Source organism: Nyctereutes procyonoides, unplaced genomic scaffold (genome assembly GCF_905146905.1).
Source record: "Nyctereutes procyonoides isolate TBG_1078 unplaced genomic scaffold, NYPRO_anot_genome, whole genome shotgun sequence".
NCBI lineage: Eukaryota > Metazoa > Chordata > Mammalia > Carnivora > Canidae > Nyctereutes > Nyctereutes procyonoides.
In genome coordinates, this window is record NW_026575148.1 from 13,391,234 (window position 1) to 13,410,064 (window position 18,831).

The window sequence follows — 18,831 nt, forward strand, 5'->3', positions numbered from 1 at the left end:
ATTTCTTCCAGCTAAATGAAATATGTGCACTTCTAATTCTAGCCCTTCCATGAACAGAAAAGTTCATTTTGAACAGTGAAAAGTTCAAAATGCAGACTGGTAATTTGAGATTAGTAATAAAAAAAGAGACAATAGACATGTAACTTCAAATCTGATGATGAAAAAGTATTGACTGTATATATGTATATATGTATGTGAACATGTGTATATATAAGAATATATACATGCATATATATGTATGTATATATACTTAAATCTCTATTTTTGTTCATACATACATATATACACACACACACGAATGAAAATAGAAATTTAAGTCTTCCAGATATGACTACATTTAAAAGGGCTTTTATGTTTTTTATTTATACATCATTAAACAGGAGGATGACTAAAATTTGGCTTTTTTCATTTTTCAGAAGACATTTATCAAAACATTAAAAAAATACAGAACACAGAAAACAGAAAATAGATAAATATTTTAATGTATTGTTACCTTCATTTCCATTAGAATACATTCATTGTTCTCGATCCATTAAAATTGCTTTACTATTCCTTTTATTTATATGTAGCTTATTCACCTCTCAGAGGTTAGGAATGTTAAGAATGATTATTAATAACAATAATTTACTTATTGATTTTCCCTGAGTATAGGATTAAATATCCAAGACTAAATTTATAACTACATTTTGTTGATATTTTACATTTTACTGTATTATCTGAACATGGAACCCTAGAATTTTGATACAGTCTTAGACTCTTTAAGTAAATTTGGAATAAAACTGAACCTCATCGCACTTCATAATAATCAAGGCACCTAATTTTCTAGATACTTATGTAGTTCAAATTTTATTATGTATCTAAATGTCCAGTGCAAGTCAATTTTGTCTAAAGTCCTAATAATACCAATAAGCTTTCATCAATTACGATGAGAATCATTGTTCATTAGTAAAATAAAGTTTTATTTAAGAAAATGATCACATTTAAGTTAAATGATTTTAGTATCTAAAATTTTAATTAACAATATTTGGTAAATTTGTTCTTATTATCCTCTATTTTATTCTATTTTTTTTAGTATTAATTTCTACTTCCTATTAGAGGGAGACTCCTGCACTAGGCTATATAGTACAGACTGTTAACATTAAGTTATTTGACTGTTACTACAATTAATTGTGTGAAGAATGGTAAGTTGTAATTGTGTGACTTTGATTAATTAATTGATTCAACTTTAATGGATTAAATTAAATAAATTTACCTTTCAGGATTTCGTTTTCCTTATCTATAAAAGAAGGTCACTGAACGACATATATTATCCTTAAGGTCTCTTCCAGTTCTCACATAAAATGACTAAGAGCCAAATTATATAAATTTATACATTTATAGACTACCTTTTAAAACAATTTCAAACTAGCCTTATAAAATATGACAGTTCTATGTTGTAAAATTGTGAATTATGACACTTCACTTTTCTCTGAATCTTGCTGATTCAGTTCTAAGATACACTTATTTTTATAAAGCTTCTTAGAATGTGTTGAGCTAAGGCCAAAAACCAAAATGTTGCATTGGGGTTTAATAAACATTGTTAGTAATGATTACATAACTTTTTGCTAAGATAGATATAGCCCTTATCACAAAATGACATAAAGCCAGTGTTTTTACTGAATATGTAAATCTGGGAAATATTTAACATCTGACCTTTGAGGATAATTCCTTTCAAATATATTTAATTTCAGTGAAGAAGAGAATTTTGATTTGTCTCAACAGCAATCTCGAGCATAACAGATAATTATACATAATAATTGATTTTAGGTTTAAGGAAGAGGTTCCCTACATAGTGGTATGCTCTCACTTAAGCTCTCTTTAATGAAGGCATGGTATTCTGACCACTGGCAGTTATTAACATAGAAAATTCTTAACACTGATCAAAATAGATGTGGCAACACTGTAACAGCACCACTGCTGGAACAAGGAAGCCAGTGGAATACGATGGGAAATGAGCAAAAATCAGCTACTGACCCCTGAAAGAACCTTTAGGGTAGGGAAAAGACTGGAAATAAAGCTTAAATTCATTGAAATAATTTTGTCTGAACTTTTAAAATGAGAACTTTAGTGATTCGTCTAATGCTTACAAGAGGGGAACTCAGGTTTACATATTTTTGTTTACATTTTCAGAACATATGTTTTACAGTATGACTTTTCTTATTAGAAATATGGTTTTGTGACATAGAATTGCAGAGCACAACCAAAAAAAAAAGTTTGGAGAAGGCAGAATTGGATTTAACAAAATCTGAGGCAGTGCTGTAATTTATAAAAACACAAATTCTATGGTTAAGATGGAAAGTACCTGTCGAAAATATTTCTGAACCTAAAATGATATTTTGTGTTGTGACATTCCAAAGCACTAAATATTTTTAATCTCACTTGAGGAATAAGTTATTAGGAATCAAGTAATACTCAGAGTCTAGTTATTTGATTTAGAGATTGGGGTTCATTCCAATCCAGTGTTTGAGTAACTGATGGGCAATAGCTCGGCTCGGTGGCACAAAGAATGCCTGCTGCTTCCCTTTGGTCAGAACATCCACAACCTAAAATACACCATAATAAAATATATTAGGATTTCAACACTGAAACACTATTTCTATGCTTATGCAACTTAATTAAAATGTGACGACTCTTACAGTGAATAACAACATAGAAAGTGACATCCACGTTCAAATGCAAAATTTAGTGCAGTATTTTTAGTTGATTCAATGAGCTAGTGAATCAATTTTAATAAATATTCCAGAAAGCATATTCCCTTATGACAAAAGAAAAAAAAAAAGACATGAACAAGAAAAGTACACGCTCCACACTTACTTTCAAAGTGAAGTCAACTTTTGGAATAGGTTCCCTTTTATAAAGTTCTAAAAAACATCGAATTTCTATTTTTTGAAGTTGAGCATAAAATAAAATAAAAATTCTGTTTAGGCAAAGTCACAAAGGATTTCAGGTCTTCACTACTAATAGTGTATCCATTTGTTTTCTTTTCTTTTCTTTTTTTTTTTTTTTTTTAATTTTTATTTACTTAGGATAGTCACAGAGAGAGAGAGAGAAAGGCAGAGACACAGGCAGAGGGAGAAGCAGGCTCCATGCACCGGGAGCCCGATGTGGGATTCGATCCCGGGTTTCCAGGATCGCGCCCTGGGCCAAAGGCAGGCGCCAAACCGCTGCGCCACCCAGGGATCCCTCCATTTGTTTTCTATACAAATACTTTGGGTTAAGCAAAACAGACAAGTAATTTATCTTTCATTATACCACTGAAGGATGATGTTTTAAAAAAGTTCTTGTGCATGTATCTTTGTTATATAGTTTTGTTATTCTTGCCCTTAGTTAAGCACATTTTAAAATGAACAAGAACTTTTCAAAAAATTTAAGCATTTTCACTGATATTTTCTGAGAACTACTTGTTTTAATGCTATAAACTAAAATACAAATGTCTAAGCTTCCTGTTTCTCATCTTTGATTTCATGTTTACCTATTTTGAGCCCATTGAAAAGCTGAAGGAATGACATCTGAAATTAGAAAATGGCACAGAATCATCAACTCGAACAATCTCACAGAATGAGTTAACATAGGACGCATCAATTACACTGCAATCCATGCATGATGGGTGGGCCACAGCCATTCATTCAACTTGGTGAAAACATGTATCCTTGCTGCATGCCCAAACTGATACAGTCAGAAAACAATCAATAGAAGAAGGAAATTAAATTGAACTTTACCTGTTCTCTAGTGAACCAGCGGGCATCCTCTATTTCATTCTTGTCAACTTTAATTTCTGTAGACACTGCCACAGCTAAGCAACCAATCATTAAGGAGGAGGGCATTGGCCATGGCTGACAAGAGACATACTGAACATGGCCAACTTTGACTCCACTTTCCTCTTCTACTTCTCTCCGAACAGCATCTTCTATTGTCTCCCCTAATCAAATGGGGCAAAAGAACAAGTAGCTGATGAACATGCCTTGGACATTTTGTGCTCTGAATAGTTCAAACATTTGGAAATCACTTTGGACAGAAACCCAATTCGAAGAATTAGAAAGCACAAGCCTAAAACTAGACTGGAATCCAAAAAAACATTTCTTAAAGTATATGACCAAGTACATAATCAAAATGCCAGAAAACTTTTCTTGAAGGTCCAAATTTTTCGGCTACAGTGTAAAAATGGTAACATCCACAACTATCCAGAACCTAGTAGATAAACACTATGCAATTATTTTATATAGCATCTCATTTATGTATTATCATTAAATAGTTATAAATTATCATTCCAAGATTTTTATAAGTGGTTGGCCTTTTCCTTACTAAAATCTTAAAATTTTTTATGTTGTCAAACAATTATTGCAGATAACTTTTCTTAAAAAGAATTAAAAACCACATTAACACTAAAAGTTTAACATAAGATGAAACAGTACTTTTTCTTTCTAAATGATTTTTTTCTTCTAGAAGACTGTTGACTCAGGTATGATAAAGTAATGCCTAGAAGTGTACTTTTTATTTCTGATTTGTTGGAATTGAGAATTAGAATACAGGGAATGGTTTTTAAGTATATCTGAAAGTTTAGGAATATTTTGCTATTTAAGTATAGCTTTTTATTTCAAATAGGTTGATGTATTTCCTATATTAAAATTAACAACTTATGTTCATCCAAAAAAAAATAGAATGGAAAGTTAAGTCATTAGACTAGTGTTAAGATATCTGCAAGACCATAGCTAAAGATTAGCATACAATACATACCACAAAACTCCTATAATGAGAAAAAAAAGGAAGAACCAAAACAAAATTAGGCAAAGAATATAAACATGTACAATTCAGAGAAAATGAAAATTGGATGCCTAAAACACATTTGAAAAAGATGCTCCATTAGGAGAGAAATGAAAATGGAAAACTACAATGACACTATTTCTCATACCTATCAGGATGGCAAATTATAAAGTATGAAAATTGTAACTTGGTAAAGATGTGGAAAAACAACATGTCATGTGCTGTTAAGAGCGTAAACTGGTAGGGACACTTCGAGAGCAACTTGGCAATGTCTACAATAGGTCAGGATGCTCATATCCCATGAGTTAGCGATTCTACTCTCAAGTATATACACTTGAAAACTCTTGCAAATGTGCACAAGGAGTAGTATAAGAGGATTCTTTGCAGTATTGTTTGAAATAGCAAAAACTGATATAAACTAATTGTTCAACAGCAGAATGGATGAACTGAAGAGTATTTTTTTTTCTGAAGAGTATTTTTAAATAAAATGTTTTATAGAAGTTAAAAACATAGCCTAGAGTCCCAGAGACAGCATAGTGATTAAGAGCATGGAGTCAGCATGCCCAGGTTTGTACCCCTGCCCTATCACTGATTAGCTGCTTGATCTTGGGCAAATTATTCAGCTCTTGTACCTCAATGCCCTATCGGTAAAACTGCTGTAAAGTAGTACCTACTTTGTGAGGCTGTACGAGGGTCCTATGATTCAATATATGGAAAGCCTTCAAAACAGAGTGTGGCGCAAAGTATGTTTACTGCTATTACTATTAAGTGCAGATTAACATTGGAAGTTAAGATTAAACATGTGTATTAATTATCATTTATTCCACAGGTATTTATTAACTACTACTACATACAAGGCACTGCTGTAAGGGTGCAGGCTACAAGGATGAATGAAATAAAGTCCCAGCCCTTATGCAACTTGCTTTCTGATATGAGCAGATAATAAATGAGTGGACAAATAGATACACACATATATCAGATAATAAATACCGAGATACGTTCACACATACATACATACCATGTAAAATGGTAAGGAGCGCTATAGGGAAAAGCCAGGGAGGATGACAGAATTGGGAATGGGGATGACAAGGCTAACTAATGTATTTGGGGCTGTCCGGGAAGGCCTCTTTGAAAAGTCAACATAGTTGGGTCTAATGAAGGAAGTGAGGTGTAAGTCACGCAGATACTTTGGGTAATAGCAATATATGAAAGAAGAAATGCTGAATTTTTAAAACAGGCAAGATTATTCCACTAGTAAAAACAAATATCACATCACTTAAAATACACAGAAAATATTTTAAAATATCCCATTAAAAATGTCATAGCATGATAATTTGTCAAACGCCATCTAAAATTTTTTTTTGGAAATTTTAAGTTACAGGAAAGTTATTATGAAAGTTATTAAGAAAAGGCTTACCAGGTTCAATAAATCCAGCAAGGCAAGTAAACATGCCTGGGGGAAATCTTTTCTGCCTGCCTAAAAGACACTTGGTCCCATCTGGATGAATAACTTGCATGATTACTACTGGATCTGTTTTTAAAAAAATCAGATGAATGAATGATAGGAAAAAATAATTTAGATTCACTGTCAAATAATATAATAAAAAGGTGTATCTCCCATAAGAACAAGACTCTGGTCTAAGATTGTTTCTTTCTGTTTCTGTTTATTTCAGGGAACTTGCATAGAATATTGTATCCTAAAGGAAGACTAATTTTGTAGTCTTCTTAATAGAAACATTTATTATATACTTATGGTATGCTAGGCACATATATTTTTTTAATTATAAAAAAGTTAGAGTGGGTATTATACAGCATGAAGAAAATACAAATTTTACCGTAGCCAACGTGAATTTGCCTTTCCCTTCCACTCCAATCCTGAACAAATGTTTTTAAAAGCTAATGTGGCTCTATGATTAAGTTTAAGCCATTAAAAAGATGAAATTTAAATTAAATAACAGTTTATTTCCCAGAAGTCATTAAAGGCAGTGAATTCTCCTTACTAGGTCATGATTGAGAACTGGAGTCAAATGTAAAAGGCTCCTGAGCAGTGAAACCAGGTGTCACAAAGTCATGCATTTTACTCTCAGGAGACTTCCTCAGGTATTGCTGTTTATCTCTTATTTTTTCATAAGTTCTAAAGGTCTAGGTTTTCAGATTTCCAACCTAGAGAAGACTCCAAAGCAGCAATTAGGAGGACAGAAGGTATAGGAAGACAGCAGCAGGGATGAAAAGCTAGCTGCAGGCTGTACTGCCTTGGTGATGCCTCAAAAAGGCACTGAATTTTGGGGGCTTCTGTGTTTTTTTTTTTTTTTTTTTTTAATCTCTGCACTAAGTAGATCCCAATGGGGTAGACTTTTGAAATCATGTATTTTAACACATTCAAATTCATATCGATTAACTCAAGAGTTAATAAATGGTCAATTACACACAATGTCCCTTACTTAAAAGTCGTGGAACTATATGATACTTTACTATTTATAGTCTTAACAGTTACATTAATTCTTATTTTATTTAATGAAAAGGTGAACCTCTCAACAACTCAAAATCTTGTCTTCCCATAATGTCTTACTCCCGAGGTTCCAGATGGCTGAGATTTTAGTGTCATGGAAAAGGCTTACCAACTCTTGGATATGATGTATTGTGAACACCATGGAGGCTAGGGCAGTCTTCTTTTAAGCATACTCTTTTGTAGCCACCTTCTTCAATTTTAGTTGCACTTCCACAGGTTGGGCAGAACTTATATCGACTGTGCCAGGCAAGAACTGATCTTGCTTGAGCTACAACCCCTTTAAGAGAAGCATAAAAAGTTTTAGTTCTGTGATAAGTAATATCCAAGTAAAATGTTTGTAAGTCAAGGCATACACTATATTCTCTGAATAGCTGTGTGATCAAGAATTTTAGTATTCTTATTTTTATGAGGAATGTTTCTTTTGAAGTAAAATATCTAATCCAACAGATGACAGATGAAAATTTAACTTTTAATTTTAACTAATAAAACTTGCAGATAGATGTTCGTACATCTATCTTATGCACTATATTAGCTCGGCCTTTTACTATAGAATGATTTTTATATTTTGGATATACAAGATTGTAGCGTATGGTGATTTTACAAATACTGACTTTACAACAGTGACTTTTACAAAAATACACTATGCAGCCACTTCCTAATTTAGACTTGGATCCTAAGAAAATATTCAGAGCAAACTGTAGGAACTTCTTTCTCCTGTCCTAGGTGACTAAACCACGACTAGTCCATGTCACCAGCATATGTGAAACACATCCTGTTTACAATTGGAAACTGCACAGAATATTAAAAAAAAAAATACTAAAGTTATAATTCATGGTTAGCCCTATTCATAAAAAATGCCTACTAGAATAAATCTTAGAATATATATACTTTGGCCTTTCGCCTGCTACATCAAAAAAGAATATGGCCTGACCAGAAATGTTATGATTGAAGCAATAAAAGTAGAAATGCTGAATAGGCATTTGCCTGACAAACTTGCTCTCACTAAAATACATTATTATTTGGTTTAAGGATTTTTGAAAAAAAATCAGAATAACCATAAATAGCAGTAACAATGTTTTAAACTGGAAAAACAAAACCAATAAACCACACACAAAAACATTTTAATACCGAAATTCAACAAACCATAGGCAACATTAAATATCTGCCTACTACGTTACCTTACAATATGAAACTTATGCAAAGTATCTACACTTTTTCAAAACTGCTTCAATAAGAAGCTAATATTTATTGAGTACCAACAATGTGCAAAACATCATGCAAAGATCTTTTATATCATCTTCAATCTTTATTTGTGAAGAACAAAACAGGTGTATATATATATATTTTAAAGATATTATGTATTCATGAGAGACAGAGAGAGAGAGGCAGAGACATAGGCTGAGGGAGAAGCAGGCTCCCTGTGGGAAGCCCACTGTGGGACTCAGTCCCAGGACCCTGGATCAGGACCTGAGCCAAGGGCAGATGCTCAACCACTCAGCCACCCAGGTATCCAAAAACAATATATTTCTATTAGACTACCTGATACAGAGGATAGTGTGAAATGGACAGTATATATGACAGTGAATACAAATTTATTTTATGTGAAATAAAAATACTTACATAGCTCAATGAGTCACCTCACCTTATTTAATGTTTAGAGCAATCCTATGATGTAGATACTACTATTATCCTTTTTTTTCTGGAGGAGGAAACTGAGGCACCAACAGGTTAACCGTGTAAGTTTATATAACAAGAAAATAAAAGGACCTCAGTTTTCTAATTAAAAAAAAAAAGAGAGCGATCGTTTTCATCTTAAAATTATATAGCTACAAAGAAAAGATGTTTTCTTTAAAAAGTGCAAGGTTTTCTCCATAGATGTGGAGAATAAAACATACCAATCCAGATTTTGGGAGGAGATATCTACGCAGTCTCTGGAGGGGCCCACCACACATCGCCTAAGGGAAGGTGGATATTGAGAAGTGACTCCTTCCTAACCTTCCAATAACTCTAATTTAGCATAATTTACCTTACATTCCTTCCACTTCGTTGATACCCCTCTTATCAAATTCATCAATAGCCTCATATTACCAAAATGAAAGATCTTTAAAAAAAAAAAAAGTCTTTGTCTGTCTTACTCAAATTCTCACCAGCATTCAATGTATTTAACCACTTCCTCCTTGAAATACTCTGCTCTCTTGGTTTCCAGGAGCACCTTTCACCTTACTTGTGGTCAGGCCACACTGTGGACAATACCTTTGATAGCATCTCTGTTTCTACTTGATCTAAAAATTTAGGGAGATTTGGGTATGATTCTGAGGCTTTCTTTCTTGCTTGCTCTCAACTCTCTATCTCAATCTCAGTAGTTTTCTGAGATTTAAATAACACCTTCATGTTGATGACTCCCATAGGGGTCATTCCAGATCACACCTCTCCTCTGTGTTCCAGATTCTAATATCTTTCTCTAAAACTCAACATGACCAGATTCAAATCTCGATATATTTAACTCTGTCCTGCTTCCCTTGCTTGTCACCCCGTTTTATCAAGAAACAGTAGCACTATCTACCAAATTACTAAAGTCTCACACTTAGCAACCATACTTGATCTTTTCCTTCATTATATACCCCATACCCAATTCATTAGCAGATGCTGATGATTTTTCTAAAATATACCCTGAATATTTTCCTTTTCTCCATCTCTACCATGGTCACCTTAATTCAGTCTGTAGTCCAGGTTACTATCACTCTCTGTTAAAATACTCTCAACCTACTGATCAAGCCCTATTAATTTTACCTCTACAGCATCTCAAATTCTTCCTTTCTCTCCATTAACCCAATCCACTGCAAGCTCTTAACTGAGAGGTACTGTACTCTCTAATCCGCTCTTAACGTTACCTCTGACTTCACACTCAATTGCCTACAATTCATGATCTACAAAGCAGGCAGAGTGGGGTTTTTGTTTCTTTTTAAACTATGGGTCTGGTCACAACATTTAAATGGAATTTAAAATAAAAACCATGGCATATAAGGCCCTATGTGAACTAGCATACCCAACAACAGAAAACAAAATAGTCAAGGTCTTTGCCATTATGCCAGTGTATAGCAGGTGCTCAGTAATGATTCACTGAAGAATCAAGTGAAACCAGCCCGCATTAGCATTAATTCTGGGGAAACTAATCCTGGCTGATTAAAACTGTTGTAACTGCTCTGGCGACTAGTCCCCTAGAGTGAGAACTTTAGCAAAGTTCTAATGAAGATAGCCTAATATTGCTTACTGAAAAAAGTTTGCCTTCTATAAAATGAAGGTATGTGTGACTTCAAACCGGTTCCAAAAACAGTATTCTTTCCAACACAAGTAAGCCATGTTCTTTTCTTACCAGCTTCTTTTTCTTTCAATTGCAGAAGAGCCGGCATTGGAGGATGAAGAAAATAACAATTTTCATGTCTTTGCTTAAATTCTTCGGCAGCAACAGAATCTATACCTAGAGCAAACCAGGCAACCAACCCATCTTCTTCTTCTCTTGGGACTTCTCCAGCATAATTAAATGACTCTTTTTTCATTTCAAGTTCTACTCCAAGGAAAATCAAGGTGATCTTTTCAGGCTGAGACAAATAATCTTTTACATCTGTGTAGTTCAGCTGACAAAGCCTGACTTCTGGCTGTTGGAAAGTTTCTTTATTGCCACCTAGAGTAACCAAGGGATTTAAATCTGAGAAGAGGATATAAACTGTGGCTGGATGGCTTTCTTTAGCTAGTAGCCAGTCAGAATTATTTCTTTTTTCACTTTTTCGGTCTAAGAGTGTCCTGCTAAAATAATTTTCACATTCTTCCACTTCATTACTTAGGAACCAAGGCTTCATCCCACTTTTAGCATTAGCCAGTAAGTTAGCTATATGCTTATAACCCCAAAATTTAGCAATATCCAGTGCAGTCTGCCTTGATTTATTGGCAATGGATCTGTCACACCTACAGATGAAAAGAAAAATAAAATAGGAAATAAGCACTTTCTTTAATATTTATCACAATAAAATATTTCCAGATGCACGATTGCTCCTTTAATGATTATGCATATTTTTTTTCTCTTAGTACAAAATTTGCTAGTGGGAAAGTTAAAAGAAATCATCGTAAATGATGAAAAGTTAGAGATAGTAGATAGTTAACATTTTCTGAGAACTGTAAAATAAAAAAGCAGTAAATCTTATGTGTTATAAGAAGAAATTAAAATTTTTACAAGGGGTTCTTGACAGTCATACTGGGTAGATCTATGTTTTCTATTTGGGAGAAAAAGATTAGACTAACTCATAAACTTTCTTTGCCATAGGTATGAAGGATATTTATCCCTCAAAAAAAGAAGTTAAAGGCTATTAGTTAGATATTATGCTATGTTTTTATATAATAATTACAAGCCCAATGGTATATGGCTACAAGAAAAATTTAAAAGTAAATATATAACCCGGAAGTTAAACCACAGAGCCCTTCAAGTAGTAGTGCCTAAAATGTTTACCCTTTGTCAAGTAGAAACTGGACAACATCTGGGTGCCCATTCCTTGCAGCATACATTAAAGCAGTCCAGCCATTTTCAGAAGTTTCATTGAGAAGAGATGGAGAATGACTGAGGATTACAGTTAACCTGGCAATGTCTCCTTCAGCAGCTGAATAGTGAAACTGGGAAATTATTTCTTGCTTTGGGCTTTTTATAGAAGACATTTCTTCCTTAAAAAGAGGGAAATAGAAAAAAAAAAACCCTCTCATTTTCAATTGCTGTTTATTCAATGATGGAACATTACCTGAATGCACACGTAATTAAGGATAGTTACGGAAAAGGTAATTAGTGCTCAACTGTCATCACAGCATGTATTTCAAAGTTGTTTTAAATATACATTTCAAATATAATTTGCCATGGGGGGGTGTATAACATAATGTATAAAGAGTTTTGGCAATAAAGATAAGGAGGGGCATACTCTTGAGGAGTGTCATGTAACAAGCATTATAAAGAGGAGGGGGTATCTGAACTAGACCAGAGGGATTTCATTATAGAGCAGGGGAATGAGGGGAGTTAAAGCAGACAGAAGTCAAGTTACAGGTTGTTTTTTTTTTTTTTTTTAGCAGATGACAACCAGTATTCTCTTAGAGTCGACGATACCAGAAACAGGTGCCTGCCCTTAGGAAAATTATGATCCTACAGCTGATCCTTCAGAATTTCACATGAAAGCGATTTATTGGTTTCCCTGCACAACTAATTCTACAATCCATCTGGGATTGATTTTTGTTCATAGCGTGAAGTGGGGGCAAGATACATTTTTATGCCAGTGGATAATCCAGATGACTTGGCGCCATTCTTGAACTTAACGTTTGTCCCACTCCACTGCGGTTACTGTCCTGGCCATAAATCAGACGACCATTTATTTTGGATCTGTTATTGAACATCGTTCATTTGGTCACTTTGACAAAATTTGAATCCAAGAAACTTTTTAAACCATTAACTTTGTCTGCTTTATTACTCGCTTATTTCAGTAAGGAAAAAGATACATAGAAAATCTACCTCTTAATGAATGTTGTCTCAAGATGGATTGAAAGTGGTAGAGGACAAACTGAGCCATTCTTTGTGGAAATGGTTCATGCTTAAGTTCTCTAGAACAAAGTGTTTTTTTTTTTTTTTTTTAAGGTATGGATTTTTGTTTAGTGAAATGCTATTAAGAATTGATTTGGGGATCCCTGAGTGGCTCAGTGATTCAGCGCCTGCCTTCGGCCCTGGGCGTGATCCTGGAGACCAGTGGAGACCAGGGATTGAGTCCCACATCGGGCTCCCTGCATGAGAACTGCTTCTCTCTCTGCCAGTGTCTCTCTCTCTCTTTCATGAATAAATAAAATCTTAAAAAAAAAAAAAAAGAATAGATTTGGGGGGCAGCCCGAGTGGCTCAACGGTTTAGCGCCTCCTTCAGTCCAGGGCGTGATCATGGAGACCCGGGGTCAATTCCTGCATCGGGCTTCCTGCACAGAGCCTGCTTCTCCCTCTGCCTGTGTCTCTGCTTCTCTGTGTCTCATGAATAAATAAACAAAATTAAAAAAAGTTAAAAAAATTGATTTGGGATTCTAAGTAGGCTATCATCATTATACGCAATATTGAGTCTAAAAAGGAAAGATCGCGGGCAGCCCGGCTGGCTCAGCAGTTTAGTGCTGCCTTTGGCTCAGGGCGTCATCCTGGGGTCCTGGGATGGAGTCCCACTTTGGGCTCCCTACATGGAGCCTGCCTCTCTCTCTGTGTCTCTCATGAGTAAATGAAATCTTAAAAAAAAAAAAAAAAAAGGAAAGGTCATAATCCATACATTGTGACTGCTGTTGCCTCTAGTGTTCTCACGCTGCAATTTGGCAGGTCAAGTGTACAGAAGAGGGAGTATGAACAAAATTTAGGGGAAAAAAATGGGCTGAAATGATGGAAGTGTACACCTTTCCAGTTTGTATCTTTCCAGTGCTTCTAAAAAGGGTCAAATGTGACCACTCACCAAAGGGGAGGGGGTGGGATGAGCCCTCGAGTGTATAAGACTGTTGAATCGCAGTGCTGTACGCCTGGAACTAATACCACGTGTATGCCACCATTACTGCAATTAAAATAAAATGCTTAGAACAAAACAAAACAAAACCAAACCTCCTAGGAATGGTGAAAATACGTACACAACTTCAGTTGGGGGGAGGGGAGCGACCTCTCTATTAGAAAACCAATTCATGTCCTTCGATCTACCGTAGAGTGCACCTATCGTCTTCCAGTGAGGTGTCTAGAGGACTCGTGTACAAACACGATGCCCGGACCGCACCTGGCCCCCTGCTGTCGGCGGGCACACGGGGGCGGCCTCCCTTCCCTTCCGAGCTGCCCACGGAGCTGCTGTGGTTCCTCCAGCTCCCCGGTTCCTCGGGGAGGCTGGCCTCGGGCAGGGTCCTGCTGCCTCGGGTGCTCCGAGGTCGCAGCGGTTTCCTCGCCCTCCCCCAGGCCTCGGGCCGCAGGGGTCCCCCCCAGAGGACGATTCACGCCCCGCAGGCGGTCCTGATGCTGCGGGGCTCTCAGGAGGGAGGAGGGGAAATGAATACTGGTCCCCGGTAGCTTTTTTCCCCCCTTGTTTTGGCCGCGAAGCCGACTAGACAGAAAGCGGCGTCCTCACTGCAGTCACACCTCCCCGAACTCCAGCGGCGCCCTGGATTGACCTCGTTTCTCACGGGCAGGTCCCCGCGGGGTCAAGGCCCTGAAGGCGGGACGGGGTGGTCCGGGGGCCAGGGGCTTTCCCAAGGCAACACCCGCCGCCCGAAACGTCCTTTCCCCCGCTGGGGAGCCCGGGGCCCCGGAGGTCACGGGCCCTGCTCAGCGCGTTCCGCGTCCTTCGCGGCCACGCCGGGCTCTCCCTCCTCTTCGGCGTCCTTTACTCTCCGGTCGCTACTGGGGGATTCCGTCCTTCAAACGTGAACCTGCAGGTGCAGCGGCCCTCGGCCTCCCCCACCTCCAGGGCCGGGCCGGGCCGCGCCCCTGCCCCCTCCCCGGGGTGGGGGAGGTGGACATGGGAGGCGGAGGTGGAGATAGGGGGCAGCGAGGGTGGAGGTAGAGATGGGGGGAGGGGGAGGTGGAGATGGGGGGACGGCGAGATGGGGCTGGAAGGGTGGTGGAGGTGGAGACAGGGTGGAGGTGGGGGAGGGGTGAGGGAGCGAGGGTTGGAGGTGGAGGTGAAGATGGGGGAGGGTGGAGGAGATGGAGGCGGGGGAGGGGGTGAAGTGAGGGAGGGGGAGGGCAGGGAGGGAGGAGGGCGGGTGGATGGATGGATGGGAGGGGGGAGGCGGGATGGGGGACGGAGGTGGAGGTAGGGTCGGGGCGGGGGAGGGGGGAGCCCAGCGCTGCGCGCCCCCAGCTCCCGCCCGCGCCCCGCCCCCCCAGGCTGCGCCCCACCCCGAGGCCGGCGGCGCGACACCCACAGGCGCTGGGAGCCCGTCACCCACCGCAAGGCGGGCTCGGGCGCCGACGCACTCGCCGCCGCCGCTACTAACCCAGAGGTCACCAGACCGGAGCGGAGCAGGAAATAGCCGCAAGACCCGGAAAACCCCCGCTCTCGCTCTTCCCGGCGCCGGATGCAGCCCTCCCGACTTCCGGCGAAGGGCCGCCGTCTTTCCAACGGTTTTCTGGGAAATGTAGTTCGGCGGTCGCTAACCGTGCGCGGTCCGCGAGGGGGCGGGGCCTCGGGGGCGGGGCCTCGGGGGCGGGGGAAGCACGCGTGAGGGGCCGGGGAGGCAGGTGCGGGCGCTGAGGTCCAGCATCTCGGCGGTCGGTCGTACCGAGGCGCGGGAGGCGTGGCGCAGACGACGGGGAACTGTAGGTGTGTGGAAGCGGTTGTAAGTTGCTCAGCGTTTCACACTCAGGGCCCCCCCCCAGGTGTGGTCTGCTGCCCCGCGCTCTTTCCCGCAGGATTGGCTGCACGCAGTACTGCAGGGCGTGACCTGCAACTGGCGCTGCGCCTCTGAACCTGAACTCGTCGTGTGCAAAATGGTACCTTGTATGGATGCCTCCTTGGTTTAATCGTTCTCTAAAAAGTGGATGGCAAGTGCCCACAACAGCTCCTGGGGCTGCAGTCATGCGTCCAGATCTCTTGGGAAGGTCAGCATTTAGTGCCCACAACACCATTACTATTCGTGCTGTTGCTTATTTTTTTTTTTAAATGTTTTACTTATGTATTCATAGAGACACACAGAGAGAGGCAGAGACACAGGCAGAGGGAGACGCAGGCTGCCTGCAGGGAGCCCATGCGGGACTCGATCCTGGGTCCCCGGGGTCACGCCCTGGGCTGAAGGCAGGTGCACAACCGCTAAGTCCCCCCCCCCCCCCCCGGGCTGCCCCGTGCTTTTTGCTTATTTTTTTGTGTGTGTACTTTTTGCTTATTATTTCACTTCCTGTACCCTCAAGTACCAACACCCTAAAGAAGTTAGGTGATTCCAAGATGGCAAAGCCAGGTGTTGGTAGTCGGCTAGGCCAGGGCTGTTTTTCTTTCCTAAACTGTCACCTTGGCCATCAGCGAGTTGAACCTGTGAAGGTGGACCCTTGCTTCCTGACTGAATTGGAGACCTCGGAAGCGTTTTCTTCTCATGGTGAAGTTATGTATGCTGGTCAGCATTTCATTACTGCTTTTTTGCTTTTATTTTTTATTTTTTTAGGTTTATTTTTTAGTGATCTCTACACCCAGTGTGGGTCTTGAACTCGCTACCCCAAGGTCAAGAGTTGCATGCTCTTGGAGTCATCCGGGCACCCCATCATTACTGCTTTTCTAGACTCACTTGAGATACCCAATCTTTGTATTCAAACACGTGTTAGATTAATATAGGGAGCGCTTCCTTATTAATCATCTAGAATAAACAATTACAAGTGTATAGTTATCCCAGTCCTTTGGATTCTTGTGACATAAATACCAGACACCATATTGTTTTATTGATAAATATTTAAGGTTTAGCTTTTTGGAATTATGAACATATATCTGAAATGTAAAGTGGCTCTTAAGAACATAACTATGATATCAGTAGCACAACTAAAATTTTAATAATTCTGTAATATCATAGAAGACTCATTCAATATCAAATATGATTGTCTCAAATATTGTTTCATATATTTTATAATTGATTTGCTTAAAATAGGACCTAAACAAAGTCTCCCCATTGCATTTGATGGTCTTTGATCTATAGGTGCCCCTATAATTTTTTTCCTTGTGATTTATTTAAGAATTACGATTACCTGCCCTGTAGAGTTTCCCATATTCTGAATTTTGTAAATTGTTTCATTACAATGTCTTTTAGCATGTATTTTTTACAAACTGGAAGTTAAGTCTCCAGGTTATTTAGAGTAAAACAAAATTTTTTTTCAGTGGGCAGAAAGAGTTCATAGGTATTATTTACTTCCTATTATTTTACATTAAGGGGCTTACACTGTATGGTTGTCTGTGTCATGTTACAATTGCTCATTCAGTGTAAATATTAACCTGATATTAACCGAATCCAACCCATTTCTCAAAGTCCAGCTCAAGCCCCTCTTGTATTGGGTCTTCTAGATTATTTTTGTCCACACAGTTGTTAGTTTATCATCAGTATCCCCTTGCTCTTGCTACTTCAGTGTATCTGGCTCTTATCCCAATTGCCAGCACCTGTATTTCTTTGCCTGAGGGCTCTTGTCACCAGAGTATACTTTACCTTCCTGCTCAGTAGATCAGCAATGCTATGTAATTAATACTTCCTGGGAGTAGCCCTAGCTAATGATTGACATGAATCATATAAAATATATAAGATAAATGTATCTTTCACACCCTGGCTAGACTGCTATAGTCTGGTTGCCAGATATCCCCAGTAGAATTAGTTTTTTGTTGTTTTTGTTTGTTGGTTGGTTTTGTTTTGTTTTGGTTTTTAAATCCACCTTGAATACTTGATTAATAACTTGCTTTTCTTTCCTAGGCTCACTATCTTCTTCCCCCACTGTTGTTTTCTCTTCTTTAAGCATCACATGTGAATCTTTGTCTCAGGACTTGCTTCTGGGCAAACCTAAACTGAGACAAACATTTTTTCCTCTTTTCAGTTCAGAACCTCTATTATATAGTAGTTAGCCTCCTCCCCATAGTTTGGGAGAATCATTAACTATCATTATGTAAATAAATCCCTATTACCACTTTTTCTGGGACACATTGTATTCTGTTGTGTCTATGAGAATTAATGTCATTGCAAACCAATGCATGGAATTTGTGGATTGATTGCCTTTGAGTTGAATAATTTGGAGTTTAAATTTGAAACCACAGATTTCTCCCGGTCCATCCATAGCATTGTTTTTTTTTTTTTTTTTTTTTTACAAAATGGCCTATCCTTCACTATTACCAGCCTTTTAATATTTCATGGGTCTTTTGTTATACTTTTTAGTTTTAGCTGCTCTGGAAAGTTAGTCTCTACTTTTTTTGTGTGCTCTGCAAAAGAATGGTGTGTGTAACACATAGACTATTTTTTCTTAAGATTTTATTTATTCATGAGAAACACAGACAGACAGACAGAGACAGAGACACAGGCAGAGGGAGAAGCAGGCTCCATGGAGAGAGCCCAATGTGGGACTCGATCCCAGGACTCTGGGACCACACCCTGAGCCAAAGGCAGATGCTCAACCGCTGAGCCACCCAGGCATCCCTAGACTATTTCTTAAGACAGTTATATGCCAGCTGTATCCTGAAAATTTAGTGAAAATCCATCCAGTCATTTTTTTTCTCTCAACCAGATAGAAACTCGATTTTATAGATAATATAGAAATACAAGTTTATGTAGATTATTCTATTTGATAATTAGCCTTATATTCTCTGGAGTTAGGTCTTATTCACACATTGCTTTAAAATTTTTGTATTAACACTTTATGTATTTTTGCCTTAATTTCTAATAGATTGTATTCTTTTTAAATGAAAAGAGTCTGATTTTTAAAAAAAAATCAAGTATAATAATAGTTGCTTTTCTTTCACATGTAAGGCACTCAGTAAAGTTGA

General features: G+C 38.5%; 1 protein-coding gene across 8 annotated transcripts; it reads right to left on the bottom strand.

Moving 5' to 3' along the window:
- Positions 1 to 465: 465 nt before the first annotated feature.
- On the bottom strand, positions 466 to 15,406 carry NUDT12 (nudix hydrolase 12). 8 transcript variants are annotated; one of them, XM_055312885.1, is made up of 8 exons: positions 15,332 to 15,406; positions 13,810 to 13,905; positions 11,811 to 12,019; positions 10,683 to 11,272; positions 7,419 to 7,586; positions 6,218 to 6,331; positions 3,759 to 3,958; positions 466 to 2,582 (listed from the first exon to the last, which is right to left on the bottom strand). In XM_055312885.1, the coding sequence occupies exons 3-8, from the start codon at positions 12,011 to 12,013 to the stop codon at positions 2,472 to 2,474; spliced, it is 1,386 nt and encodes a 461-aa protein (XP_055168860.1). In that variant the 5' UTR covers positions 12,014 to 12,019; positions 13,810 to 13,905; positions 15,332 to 15,406; the 3' UTR covers positions 466 to 2,471. The 8 variants fall into 8 exon arrangements, with proteins under 8 accessions (XP_055168860.1, XP_055168861.1, XP_055168862.1 ...); XM_055312886.1 differs by having other exon boundaries at positions 15,284 to 15,370; XM_055312887.1 differs by having other exon boundaries at positions 15,260 to 15,338.
- Positions 15,407 to 18,831: the final 3,425 nt, after the last annotated feature.